This window comes from Rhea pennata, chromosome Z (assembly GCF_028389875.1).
Source record: "Rhea pennata isolate bPtePen1 chromosome Z, bPtePen1.pri, whole genome shotgun sequence".
In the NCBI taxonomy this organism is placed as follows: Eukaryota; Metazoa; Chordata; class Aves; order Rheiformes; family Rheidae; genus Rhea; species Rhea pennata.
Genome location: NC_084702.1, coordinates 17125861 through 17140953, shown reverse-complemented (window position 1 = coordinate 17140953; position 15093 = coordinate 17125861). Strand labels below are relative to the sequence as shown.

Genomic DNA, 15093 nt, shown 5'->3' with positions numbered 1-15093 from the left:
CTTGCTCTTAAATACAACTTCTGTGAATTTGAATATATAGTATTTATAACTGTAATTATAATAAGTCTGAACAAGGCTGATTTGATTTGTGAATACGTAAAGCAGTTTGTATGACTTACTATTGTTTGGAACTTGAGTAAAAATAGAGAAAAAGTACAGGATCTGTAGACTGAGAGACCACACTGACAGCTTTTCAATGCAATTTTACTACATTGTTTACATTTCACACACAGAAAGAATTTATTTCATCCCAGTTGTTTTCGCAAATGTTTGGTACCACATAGACAGACCAAAATAATCAGATAGATTTATTAAACATTACACTCACCTTCATCACTAGTTGCTTGCTGTTTAACCAAAGTCATTGGAGATCTAGCTGGGGGTTTACTTAGTGGATGACGCCAACTCTTAGATGCTTTCTTTCTATCAATTTCTGCTGACTATAAAGGAAAAAAACAAAACCAATTTAGTTTGCTGCTCTGTAAAGTTAATATTGATGAATAGAAGCTTTGCTTCAATAATGAGCAAAGATGTTGATTTTATTAGATAGGTGCTATTATGGTACTCAAAGTACCTCTCCTTCACCAATAATGTTTTCTGTTGTGTTAATCCAGCAGTTAGGACAATGATTCATTTACCTTCTGAAAAAAAAATTAAATTAAATCCACACAGTGGAATAATATTATACGGAGAGGAGTATGAAGCAATTTCTTTCTTTCTTTTTTTTTTTTTTTTCCTGGGAATAAGGAAGAAGCAATGAATTTAGGGAAGGGTTATGTAGGAACAAATGGTTAAATTCTATTACTTAAATATCTTTGCTCTTATAGAAAAATAAAATCAAATATTAACACTTAAATAAATACTACATTAGATTATTAACAACAGCAGAAAATTAACATGTATTTATATTCTCAGTGTAAGATTGCCACAACTATTTTGACATAGTTCCTTGTTGATGAATGCAATCATCAACAATGCAAGAATACTTTTCTGTTGAAAAGTATGAAATTTTATTTTTCGGTGCAACCATAATGTTCTCAATCTGGAAATTACAAGCAATTACTGCTAACATCATAGTTCATATTTCTTTAAAAGGGAAAGATCAGATCCCATCAGATTATTTCTCAAGAACCAGCACCAGAAACAATTTCTAGATTTTGCCAAAAGAAGAGAGTACATCTCTGAGGTCAGGAAACTTGCAGTCAAAACTTTCAGCAGGTTTTGGAGGAACTGGAGGACTAGCAGGAATCTGATTGCAAAATCAGACAAGAAAGAGTATCACAGATTCCCACCCACTACAAAACACACATGTTAAGACATCAAAGGCTCGTCTTCAAGTGTGCCCATGTTTGAAAGCAACATGTGAAACCTACAGTCCATATAAGCTACCATAAAAATATTTCTGTACTATAGAATTTTTGAAAGCTATTTTTAGTCGAAGAGAAGCAATCAGAAGACATCATGCTGCACAACAGCCAACTTGTATTATTGCACAATCTTCTCGATTTTGAACGACTTTGCCTTTCTTCCATTCTCTTTCGTCTTTAATACTGTAGAGAAATACCTCTGGAGAAGGACTCATCTTAGTCCATGTAATTGTGCACAAGGGACCAGGAAGTCTGGTAAGACTTCCACTGTACTCAAACTGCAAATTACAAATATCATTATCAATAGGGAGAGCAAAAATTCCCTCAAGTGTACAACCAACCATAATCTGATTTCTCCATTCATTCAATCTGTTTTAGAGCACTTCATTTTTCCAGGGTCATCATTCCAAAGAAGCCCTGAATCAAAACTATATGTAAGCTTTTTCAAACACAAATGATTTGAGGGGATCTTACTCAAGACCTTCCCAAATTTACAGAGCCTAAATTCTGTTTTGTTCAAGTGGTATTTGGAAGAGCAGCCCAAACAATTCTCCATAGCTAGAAGTACAACTTAGTCACTAATTGATGCTGAGAAGCAAAAATCCACTGACTTCATTTGCAAAAGAGTACTAATACTTGAGGAAATACTTTTCCTTTGGAAGTAAAAATGGACCAGGAGGGTGTAATGATAAGAAATCAGAGTCCTCATCTAGGACTAATAGCTGAGATTGGGAGCCTAGGAAATTCTTTTCTTCCCCAAATGCCCTAAAATACATAACATTCAGCTTGAAGATAGCCAGACTTCAAGAACTAAAACAAACTGTCCAATTTCTAAAAGAGCCACTTTCTAAACTCCGAATGACAGTGATATGGGGGGAAAACCACAAAGTAAATCAATTGCTTATCATATATAAGGAGTCTCAGATACCACACCATTCTGTTTCTCAACATCCTGTGTATAACCTATACACGCTCCATGAGTTTTTTTTAACATCAAAAAGAATAGTAAAGTTCAGACCCTGAAATCATACTACCTGCATTATCCTACCCTAGCCGTTCCTTGAGGATTCACTTACTCTAACAACTTCAATACTATGTATTGGTTTGCTGACTTCGACTAAAGCAAGGAAAGAATGTCCAAATGACTTCTATAGATAAAGACATACCCTCAAGTGAATACTTGGCTGAGATCAAAGAGAACTGGAGGAAAAAGCTATGTCAGATGATGTAATGGAATGAAAACAGATTTTCCATAAATCTGATGCAGAGATGATCCTCAACTTTGCCCCATCCACTTCTTAACTCGAAAAAAGCACTAGACCAAAAACAAATCACCATATGCTTCCTTACTGTTATACTGTTGACTCTCCTTAAGACTGGACCAAAATCGCATTTTTTGAAACATTGTTTTGAAACTTGGCACCAAATACAGTATTTATCTCTAATAATTTTTATTTCATGTTAGTAGCAGCACTTAAAGCTGCTAGCTTTCATCATACTGGCAGGCAGAGAAAATGGGAGCAGCTCAACTATAGTCACTGACAGTTTGGATTTACAGGTATAATGTGAGATTACTAGACAGCTAAAATCAGAATGAAAATATGTCAACAAGCAAGCCGCAAAAAAAAATCTAATTTTGTAGTATGTATTCTCACTTGAACACTTCAGAGCATATTCAAATTAGCATTTGATTAAAGTTATGTATTTTCTTAAGTACTTTAATATGGACTGTATCAGGTCTTGTTAGAAACATGTTCATTCACATTTCATTAAATCAGGAATATATTAATATAATCATGTAATTTGTTTCACATACACTGGGTGTTTCCGTGCAATCATCTTCATCCTTTTTTATAAAAGGTGTTTCTCCATTTTCCAAGCTACTTTCACTGCTTTCTAAGTCGCTGACATCATCCACTGTAGAGATGCTTTCCGCTTTCTCTGGGCTCTCTGCTTCAGAAATATGTCCCTCAGATTTCAAATATTCTTCTTTTCTGCATCTATGAGGAGTGGGCAGGATGGGCACAGAGTCTTCAAATATAAGTGGAGGATGACTAGAATCTGTCTTGGCCTCATCTTTGATATTTTTTTTCTCTGTTACTGGAACAGGGCTGGCAAATGAGTCTGAACAGACATTTCCTATAGATCAAGAATATTTTTGTTAATAAATATCACTTTATATTACTATATTTAATTTCACAACAATCTGCATTACTGAAATTCAAAGCTTAGTTCTTCATTTAGAAATCATTGAGGAAAGCAGAAGTACTAGTAGTAGGAAAACATACACAAATTTGTAGCATAAGTTTGATCAAAATAAATATAAATAATCTTTTTGAGTTTGGAGTGTGAAATATAGTTTTATTCTTTTTAATTGGTAGTTTTTATTTGAACTGTGGGACTATTTTTATGTCATTCAAAATAATCAATGTAGCTTGTTTGTTTTACGGCCTACAAGCACTTTAACTAGTTGGAGAAAAAAGTAATACAAAAGGTTGTTATATTGAACTTCATGCTCTGTATTTATACCTGCTATGTCTGTTTGGAAAACTGTAAATAAAAGGTAAATGGTTTATAATTAGGAAAATAGATTTAAAATAGGTAGCAAGAGTATTTTGAAAACAATAGCAACCTAAAATTTAAAAGCAAATAGCGTATTTTTGTACTTCAAAGATGATGAAGAGTGAATTTGTGTGTATTTTACATCAGAATTCTTAATCTGCTGGTGTTTCCATAGAACAGAGACAACAGTGGGTTGGAAAGTTCACTCAAACCACACTTTCAAAAAAACCCAGGAACTCTATGTCACATCCACAATGTATTTAAATATGTCATATCCAAGAAATAGCATCTGAAAAGTCCCCTTTTTCCCCCTTTTTTTCCTCTTACAATGATTATGCGAATTAACTTTTCTGGAAATTCCATTTCTGATTATAAAATTCAGTCATATAAAGCCCATCCAAAACTGAAACATAATCTCTGAGTATGAAGAATATTGCCTTGTCTGAACACCAAGGATGTACTAGCCAGTGGTAATAAAGCTCAAATGTGAGCATGGGAATTCCCATAATCACATCCAAAAGCTCTTTCTTCCCACAAAAGGTCCAGGGGACCATCCTTCAGCAGCACAAAGGAAAAGGACTCTCCTCCACTCTTCTCTTGGCAATGAGCATAGAATGGTAACTAAATGATAGTTTCCAAGTGTTCATGAACTCCTCAAACTTCTATTAAAGTCAGAAAAAGTTGTAAGGGATTAGAACATTTTTGAAAAAGAACACTCAACGACACCTGGAACGGCTTTGATTCAAAGAGCACAAACTAATTTTTAAGTAGCAGTTTCCAAGCATCCATCTCAGAATACTACTCCCTTTGTTGTCTTTAACGCTGCTCAGTGCTGGTGCTTGCCATCTCTATTAACATTAATAATTGCAATCACAGAAACACTATCCATATGTACCTGCACGTTTTCAGTATCAGTATGAAACCAACATAACTTTATACAAACTTGAAGATAAGGCTGCATTTTGCCTTTCTGAACAGGAATGTGAACTGAACCTGAACTACAATGAAAATCAAATTTAACACAAGAGATAAGCTCCAGAACACGCAAACTACATTGTTATAAAATAGGTGTGGGGAGAAAAGAACCTTCTAAGACTTCACAAGCCCTGTGTAACTTGCATTATCAAACAATACAAGGGAAACGGAAGTAAGAAAACTCTGGAGTTTCAAAAGTGAATATTTTTGTGTAGAAGGAAAACACAGTTTCCTTATATGTAGTTTCCTAGTACAAAGTTTCCCTAATGCTGTAAAGACATACAGCATATTTCACACATACATGTTTTATACTGTTTGTTTCAGTGTCAGGACAGTCCATACAATTTTCTATAAAAATTCTTCAGTACAAGGTATTGAAGAAATGTAATAAGGATAGTTCTTTTTGCCCCTTTAAAAAACACCTGAACAGAACAGACTAGGTGATGTTACTCTCAGTCCAAAATAACTTGGTCATTCTCTCACCCCTACAATGTATCAATCTTCTCTGCATAACTTTATAAATAAGTATTTTTAGTATGCTACTTCAAATAATAATATCTTTAACATCCACTGATTTGTGGCATTAGAATATCAACAGTCTACAACTTACATGTGAAACACAATCAGTCCTTATCTCACCTGAGACCTTAATATTATCCAATAAATGTTGATCCAGCTGCATTCCATTATTGTTTTCTTCTTCCCCAGAAGGCTCCTGTGTATTTACCAGTCTCACTTTTTCTCCTGGTTTTTCATTGACCTTGAAGTCATCAGTGGCTGCTTCTGTTGCTATGATTTCTGCACCAGCTACTATAGCAGATATTCTCTCATCCTCTGGAGCTTTAAGCTTTTTAGATCGAGATCTGGTGTGCTGGAAGCTGTTATAAGAGATATTGCTGTCAATGTAGAATGTCTGTCTTGGATAAGATAAAACGTTTACCAATATATATGTCCTTTTCACCTGCTTAAAGTGGTAGAAAAATGACAATTTTTCATCTTTTTGTGCTGAGATAGTGTTTACAATTTATTAAGTGATAGATTAACAATTGATTGGGTTTAACCTTCTAATCTTTTATCGCCATTCTACGGCAAAAGTTATTAAACTATAAAAGTAAAATAACCTTAAGTAACTATTACTTAAAGAGCAACCAAACTCCATTTTTGATGAACAATTCTTCTGTACCTGAAAAAGACTAACCCTTAAAAAAATGTAATGAAGACAAAATATTCTCAGGTGCACTAAAATTGGGTGATAGCACAAAACCCCAAAACTAATAAGACATCAGTCTGAATACCCTTGTAAAAGCAAGTTTGGTTTGATATTTTTGAGGGTTTTATACTCATTTTAACACTACGGACAAGAATCTGAACAGAGGAAAATTCTTTATCCTCAAACATTTAAATAGTTATTATATTAAGCAATGTATCTTGCAATTCTGTTTAAAAATGAAGTTGAAACAAAGTCTTCAGGATAAGTTTTTGCTACTTTTTCAGAAGCAAAAGCAGGATGTTGAAGAAGCACAGTACTGAAGCAAACCAGTTGAAAGCTCCTGCCAAAAAGTGGATTTAAATGCTCAAAATAAAAGTAACAGGAGATTGAAGTCTGTTTTCAAATTCAACAATTTGGTTCAGTAGGAGGAGATGATTTTATCTGCTACTTCACCGTGCGTCAGGTTCCGAGAGAGACACACCAGTGATAAATGCCCACCAATGGCAGGAACACCAGGAGTTCACAAAGGGCCTTGCATCTCAGCCTTTAGATGTCTCCAGAGAAATGTTTTATAATTCCTTCCACTTTGTCCTTTGTCCACCAGTATATATCTTTCAACATCCTCACTACAAAACAATAATTTCTGGGAAAATTGCTGACAAAGGAACCATGCCCATCAATTCACATTGTAATATAATTGCCTATATTAATATTGTTTATTTATAATGTAGTCATTATCCGTCATATTATAGCAAAATGTCTAAACCATAAATACCAGAATTAAAGCTCTCTCTGTCCCTATATTTATGAAGACTCCCACAGCTGATATATCTGGTTTTACTTGGTTGGAACTCATCCTATTTCCATAACCAAAATTATCACATTTTCAGTCAATACATTACAGTAGAAGGAATACTATTCTCCCTTTGTGTCATGCATTGTTACCATCATTGAATGAAAGCCAAATTAAGAATTAAACAGGATGAGAATGTGCTTACTAGTTTAGTTAAGTGCATAAAATCAGTCCATGTGTTCCTATGATAAAACTTTTAATATAATTATTATAAAGGCTTAGCTTTTAATTAAAAGAGCTGTATTAAATGAATCACTGCTGGTCCAACCGTAAACCCAGGCAGTTATGTTGTACAGTCCATAGAGTGAAACTTATTGCAGGGCAAAATGGCATTCAGACAACTAAACAATAAAACTACTCTCTCTGTATGTGTCTAGGTTAGTATTATACATATACAGAATATTCAAGTGGGTCAATCATGAAACACTTTGGGGGAGGTTGATTTTTTAAACACAGATGTTTCAACAAAATTAATAGGAGGTTCTTAGAGGGACAACAGAGGAAGAAGGAGATCCATCAAGTTGGGAAGCAACATGTTTAGGCCATACTTCAAAGAAAATCCACTAATACAAAGCCCTTCTTTTGAAAGTTTCAGAAACTAAAGAACGGTCTTTGCCAGTCAAGTTTTGTTACTTCAAAAGTAGTAAACTTTTTCTTCAGTGCATGTCTTATGAAATAATAGGCAACAAAAGAAAGTACAGAAGTTGTAACTGAAAAATTCTTATAATTTCTAAAAGCTTCAAGATCATTTTCAAAGTGAGATCAATCCCCCTTTCTTTTTGAAGATTCACTTCCCCTCTTTTCTGTGACTTGAAACTGACCCTGCAATCAGTTGCTTTTGCAACATCTGGTAGGATCTGTTCAGAATTTGTGATGACCAGGTATAGGGCATTAACTTCACTTTGTTACCACCTACCACTTTGCTATCATCTATTCTAGAACAGGAATCCCAATATCATCCTGAATGTCTGCTGCTTCATTCTAGGGAACTACCTCCATGTTAAACTGTCTATCTTAAAATTAGAAAAATAGTACAACAAGAATAAAAAGAAATACCATTCCAGGATCCAAACCGAAAGAGGCAGCAGTCTATAATCCACTGAATTTATTTCAGCCAACTGAATGGAATAGGAAACATAACCTAAGACCAAAACACATGTATTTGTTCTGGTGTTGTCATAGCACTAGGTAGGTCCAAAACGCCTCTTTTTTGAAGCACAGTATAAGCCTAAGAAGCAGAGTAATCAGACAAAAGAGGAAGCCTATGCCCAGTAGAAGACTGAAAGCTGGGGCTGCAAGGATGGCCCAGACAGCTCACTATAAACCAAAATTCATTGGTCCAAGTTGGTGTCATGCTACAGGAATGTCACCTGTATTTTTCTGAAGACTAACAAACAGGCTTTTCAGTTTCTTGACTGGTTATCCGCAAGAACTGATACTATTCAACAATACTTCTTTATTTGCTCTCCCAGTTCACTTTCCTATCACTTTCCACAAAAAATACATTTGTTTATAAAGACAATGAGAAAATTCCCAGTTTAAGCTGGCTAATATGGCTAATATATTATAAAATAACTTGAAAATGAAAAAACTTCTTTAAAAAAAAGTATGTACTGATTCTAGCAAACTGCACCCTGCAGTAACTAGATACCAAAAAAACTGTTCACCTCTACCTAAAACCCAAGGTTAAGCTAGATCCTTGGGTCAAGCTTGATTCTTAATAGATAATCAAAAATGCAATCAGTAAAGGTCCCATTAAATAACAGTAAAAGAGGAAAGCATTAATATTCAGAAAATGCTTATGTAATGCAAAAAAAAGAAAAAAGATTCAGACTATGAAAGTGGATCCAGTTATGGAGTAAGCCACAATTTTGATAGCATCAGAGACAAAAAAACATTTTTCCTAATTTTGTTTGAATGTCAGGATCAACAATTTTAAGATTAAGATTTTCCTTACACCAAATTTTGATCTGTAACTGACCTGTGGTAGACAAAGAGGTTTTGGCAGCTGCTCTGTGAGAGTCTGCCAAATAGGCAGTAATAAGACCTTGGAGCTAAAAGGTAATGAAGGCTAAGACTATTGCTAGAGACTCCACACAACTGCCACAATTTCATGTCATGTTTTTCCAATTTAATAATAACCTTCAGCCCAATTTGCAGGGGACTTCTCTCTTGTCTTTTGGTTGCAGATGTCGCTAGAAACAAAGACAACCATCTGTACCTTGAAAATTTAAACGGAATGTATCTTTACAAAAGGAAGATCCTTATTACCACACTGGAAAGTATTTTCATGCTCTCTGTATGCATCAACTTCAGCTATGCATGTTGCTTGTAAGTTGAATGAGTTTTTCACAGTCACTCTGAAAAAGGACTTGCTTGAATGCACATTACGGAAGAAAATAGAAAAATAAATTTTATCTGAAGTAAATGAATTCAAATGGAACATCAGAAAAAGGGGCACAAAAATGAAAAGAATTGACATCATGTTTTAGACAACTAAGTGGAAGATAAAGAAGCGTAAGTACCACTTAGGCTCATCTTTTATTTTCTTTTTTCGCTGCAGCCAGGCCTTTACTTCAGGCGTTGATTCAGGAGTTGGTTTTGTATGATCAATGGTGTATAAATCCTTCCCTTGTTTCCACAGCTGGTATCTGTCTGGTTGAAACTTCCTTACAAAGACATCCATGGATATTGTCACCATGTCTCTCCTGCAAGTGCACTGCAAGAGAAAGTAGACATTTGTAAGTGACAAATTATATAAAAAAAAAAAGGCTACAGTCTGCAATTTAAAAAAATGGAAAATAAAAATCCTACATGTGAAAAACAGCACTATCTTTAATCCAAATCTTCCTCATTTCTCCTCGTCTTTGCATCTCCTAGGGGTAAGGATAGTTCAAAAAAAGATACTATCTGAACAAATACGATATTCCACAACTCCACACACGTACAGACATGCCATTGTTTGATTAACTCCTACAGATTAAGAGCAAAGAAAAAGCTATAGCATTTCTAACTCTATTAGCTGTCCTTGAGAGCTTTTTTTTTATTATTTTTTGAAAGCTTATATTATTTTATAATATAGCTTTAAGCATAATATTGTGTTGCAACCAAAGACCGGACATATTTTAAGTGCATCTCAATCTTGTTTTTAAAAGAACTTGAGCAGTATCCACCTGTCCCAGAGGTCTTCATAGGTTCTTAATGTTCTAAACTTTTAACTCTTCAAATGAAACATTTGACAGTTAGGAAATAAATACAAGAATTCTATCAGTTTTATTTTGTTCAGATTTTCCTACAAAGAGAAATAAACAAGCAAGAAGCGCTTTAGCATATTAAATTTTAAGTCCAGAATACAACGTAAAGTCAAGTGGGGCCTAACTCAAAAGTAAAATTATTTTACTGACTGACCAACTTTTGAAACCTAAGCATACAAATGATGTATTATTTCATTATTTAAACTCATTACTTCTCAGAAACATTGTTTTCTTACTTCAGAAGGTAATGCAATTCAGTCTTTGGAAGTATTTTCGTTCGACATACTAATTTTTGGATTCAATAAACATTTGAAGGAAAGATTACTGAATTTACATTATGTTCTATCACATTTCGAGTGCCACAAGGGGCAGCTCTGCATTATGATGGTCTAGAGTCTCCATGGCTACAAAAGGAAGCAAGGTATGCTCTACCCATCTCCAGTATTAACAGTACAGCTTAATTTCACACATTACAATATTAGAGCATAACTGACTGTTGTCAATAGCGCATCTTACAGCACTATACCAAGGAAGTCACCATCCCAGTTATATACTTTGGGAGTGGAAAATCCCTGTGCAACTCATCCTTCAGAGTAAAGGCAAAGCTGAGATTAGAACCCTCATTCAAAAATGTGAACGGAAAACTTTTTGACTCCTCTATTATTGATACCAGAAATACACTTCAGCCTGATTTTTGCTAGAGCTTTTGCTATAAGCACAATATAGCAGAATTTGACACAAGATATTGGAAAGTTTAAATTATATTTTTAAAAGAATCTAAACTTTCGTATTTTTCAGTTTATAATAAATAAAGCCTACACAAAAACCAGTAATTTTGTTATTTTTAAACTACGCTTTATTTAATATGAATGTTTAAAACCTGACTTTTGGTTAAATCTCACATTCTACTAAAGAGTCTAGTGTAACTCATCCAAATGTCAGCATCAATACATTATAATAAAGCCCATACTAAAGCCATTTAATGGGAGCAAGAATGTAAAATTTACAAGGATGTAAAAAAAAAATAGAAGCTGCAATTTTATCGAAAACATTAATACATCTGCATTTCATGATAGTTTTCACCAAAAACTACCTGCACATAGTTTTCTCTTTTCAAACACCACCCTATATATGTGTACATACATACACACACATACACATACTCTATAAAAAAGTTTACATTATTCTGAACGGTGCCTCTCATTCAGAGAGTCATCAGTAAAAGAATAGTAACAGCTCAGTAACAGCATCAGTAGCAATGAACAGCAACAGAAAAGGAACTGAGATACTTCTGGGTAGTGGGAAGTTACGCAGACTTCTGATTATAAAATCTTTCTTTCTAAAAAACAGAATTTGTAACATAAGGATAAATGCCACTGAATTTTCTCCTCATTTGCACATAAATCTTTTCAAATTCAAGACATATTGCTATACACTGATGACAAATGGTTATTTAAGTAACAATATTGACAATAACTTTCTTTGCAGTTAGACGTCATGACTTCCAGCAGTGGAGAAAAGAGCCATTATTTAAGGAATCATTGATGTATCAAAGAAGAAAGTCCATCACAAAAAATACATTCTATGATGGAACAATAAAAAGGAAGGCTCAGAATAAACTCTCTCTAAATAAAATATACAATTTCCTTCTTCCAGTAATCTGAATTCTTCATGATGGATTTTAATAGCACTACTGTAAGTGCTTTATTAAGAGCAAACAGTTACCAGTAATAGTTTTGAATTTTTTAAAAGTTTTTGAACCATTACAAACACATATACTTTTGAGTGAAAGATAAAGGAGAAACAATACACTCAGTGCCATTATTGCTTGTTCAAAAATACAGAAGACTTAAGCTTCTGGTCTAAAAACTGGAAATATTTGAAAGTAAAGGCTGCAAATATTTAAAAATATCTTATCACACAATGAAAGCCGATACATTCTGAAAAGCATTTTATTTCTTAAAATGTGTCAAGAAAAAATATGTTGGTTTGATAAATGCCATGGAAGGAGAGTTGTTCTTATTGGTGGTGGTGATATTTTTTCCTGTTCTTTCATTTCCCATTTGACTGACTTGTAGCTGACAGTTACATGGCTTCCTGCTTCTGAGGAAAAAGAGTTACAGAAGGCCTCTCACTCCAAAGTAAAATAATGCCATTCTGTTGAAGAAGCCTCTGGGGAGAGATTTCTACTGGAAATTGGATTCCAGTGGAATTCTACTAAAATATTCACACACTATTTTCACAGATCACAATAATTTTAGAAGCAACTGATCACATTTTTAATAGTAAATGTATAAACAAAGTTGTCAGATAATACAACTGAATAATCAGTAAAATCAGAAAAATCAAAAGTCACTTCTTTCGCAAAGTGACAAAAAGAATGATACTCCACCCCAACAAAGTTACAAACTTAATTTGTCCCAGATCACTGTCCACTGGTAAGAGGAATCCCCATCACCCAACAGCCCTCTCAGTGGCAGACTCCCTGGAAAATGACAAAATGAATAGGCCTAGAAGATCCCAGTGAAGACTGAAATATATTGAAAAGAAGTGAGAGAATGGTAGGTATTACTGCCTGTATAACACAATCCTGTATGTGGGTAAACTATCATTTACTGATAACATACGCTCTTTATCTATAAAAAGCATCTAAAAACCAGCTGATGTTGGGACAGATAAACATCATAGCCTATGCAATGGCTGAAATTCTTTTCTGTACAGAGTACAATTAGGTCGAAAAGCAGTCTTCAATTAAAGATCAGTATGACAATCAAAATGCTTATGGGAATAGAACCACATCACAATCCTTTAATGTTATTCTTATCTTCATCATCATCATCATCATTATTATTTTTATTTTTCCTTGCATAAGAATACAGCTTTAGGGAAAGTAATTCAAATAACATTTATTAGTAGCTGCAAGGCTTTTACAGCAATGAATTGGAAGAAAAATGTTACAATCACTTTAATTGCTATAACTAAATGTGAGATATATTTGTAGTAATAGAAAATTGCCTAAAAGATGTGTATGTGGCCAAAAGAATTTTTTCAAGCATGTCACTTGCGAAGGGAAGAAAGAACATATATTTTGCATTGAAATGTGAAGTTCTTCCCATTTTGGGCTGTGATTCTCAAAAATAAGGAATACACCAAGCTTCTAGAACTATGCATGTTAGATAAACATTTAGACATCTCTTAAAACAGTGAGAGTTTTTCCCTACGTACTTTCACTGAGGTAAAAGTATAGTTAATCTTTTACCTGCAACATTTTGACCTGCTGACATCTATGCTATTATCTAAGAATGCATAGATAATGCATTCTTTTAATGCATTTAAACATCATCTTGTTGATGTTGTTCTTAAATAACATCTTACATATTAAAAATCAAGTATATATCTTAAGGGTCTGTCTAATCATTAACATTTAACTCTTTCACCAGAAAGAATCATTAGATTTTTAAATGAATATAAAAAGTATTCATTCTGTACAGTTTCATATCTTACATAAGAAAACAAAAATGCAGTTTATATTACAATTTGACTATTATGTGGGGGCGAGCATTTCTTTTTTCGGCTACTTTTTTCCTTGCACTGTCCCTCCTTCATGTAAGAATTTCAGAAAAAAGAGCCACTTAACTCATGATGCAGTTGCATACCACAAGTAAAATCTTACTTTATACACCTATGTGATAGCATGCACAAGAATAACAGCTGAGAAATCTTGAAAAGTTCTCTTTTTGGAAATAGAGAATGGATATCTACAAAATATATAACAGATAAATTAGAAGTGTGAGGAAGGCATAAGACTTGTAATAGTCTTTGTATGTTATATAAATCCCCATCTAAAAGGATTTTCTAAAAATGATCTAGTCATTTTTCATTGATATACCTTCCTAACTGTCTATAATGATTAATGATATATTTACCAGATAGATGCATGTAAAACATTATGGATACTTTTTAAAAGACTGTTTTACTTACTGTAATCCAGTTTTCCTGCAATACTCTAAAAGAATCATGTTTTTAAAAGTGTAAAGGCTTATTTTGATAAACTAGAACTGCCTATTTCCTCCAAATTACCTGCAGAAATAGTGCTAGATAGGCACTGTTTTTTGAAGGACAGAATTTAATAAACTGTAGTAACAATAACTGTTCTTTGCTACAGAATCAGGCAGTGATATATTTTCACACCGACCTTCTGGCAACTTGTAGACACTGGCCAAAACTTTTGATATCATTTATTCATCTATGCAACCTTCAAAAAACAAGTTCAGTAAAAGTTATAGAAAGTACACTCAGTTCACTCAGTTCTCTGACACAAGCCGCCATACCCCAAAAAAAAAAAAAAAAAAAAAATCATAAAAAGCACTCTTAAGCTTTTTTTTAATATTCCGTGATGTTTTAGGTACATACTAGGGCAAAATATTTCCAATAAATTAGTTATTTATATTCATATGTGCACAAGCAAATATTCAAATATTCCTCAATATTTAAAATGGAGTCTAATATTTAAACAGGGTATTTCCAAAAATATATTTTTTTCTTGAGTCTTATTTCCAGTTTATTTTCCAGTTACACAAAATGCCACTTATACATCCCACTGCAAAAAGACTACATTTATATTAAAAAACATGAAAATGTAGACTTGATTCCATCAATCCCTGATGCCTCTTCAAAATATGGCCATTTTCCCACTAAAGCATCATTGAAATGATGATAATAGAAACACTAGGAAACAGCATAAAGAAACCCATATTTTTTAAATGCCCTGCCACTCAGCCTTTCTTTCCTTTAGCCCATCAGTAGTACCCTCCTTAATTATGCTATTTCCTGGTTTTTATGACCCCAAAATCACTGAATCAAGCAAGTGGT

At 33.7% G+C, this 15093-nt stretch overlaps 1 protein-coding gene across 7 annotated transcripts in view; it reads right to left on the bottom strand.

The window, feature by feature from the left end:
• The window catches only part of KDM4C (lysine demethylase 4C), a 249607-nt gene that overhangs the window by 107262 nt on the left and 127252 nt on the right, over positions 1-15093 (bottom strand). For all 7 annotated transcript variants that reach the window (XR_009961144.1, XM_062599330.1, XM_062599325.1 and 4 more), the window contains exons 9-12: positions 9493-9686; positions 5544-5782; positions 3184-3506; positions 329-440 (exon numbers count right to left, since the gene is read on the bottom strand). Coding sequence is in view for 6 of the 7 variants with exons in the window: in XM_062599330.1 (XP_062455314.1) it covers positions 329-440; positions 3184-3506; positions 5544-5782; positions 9493-9686 (868 nt within the window). In the remaining variant the exon portion in view is untranslated. The remainder of the gene's footprint in view (positions 1-328; positions 441-3183; positions 3507-5543; positions 5783-9492; positions 9687-15093) is intronic.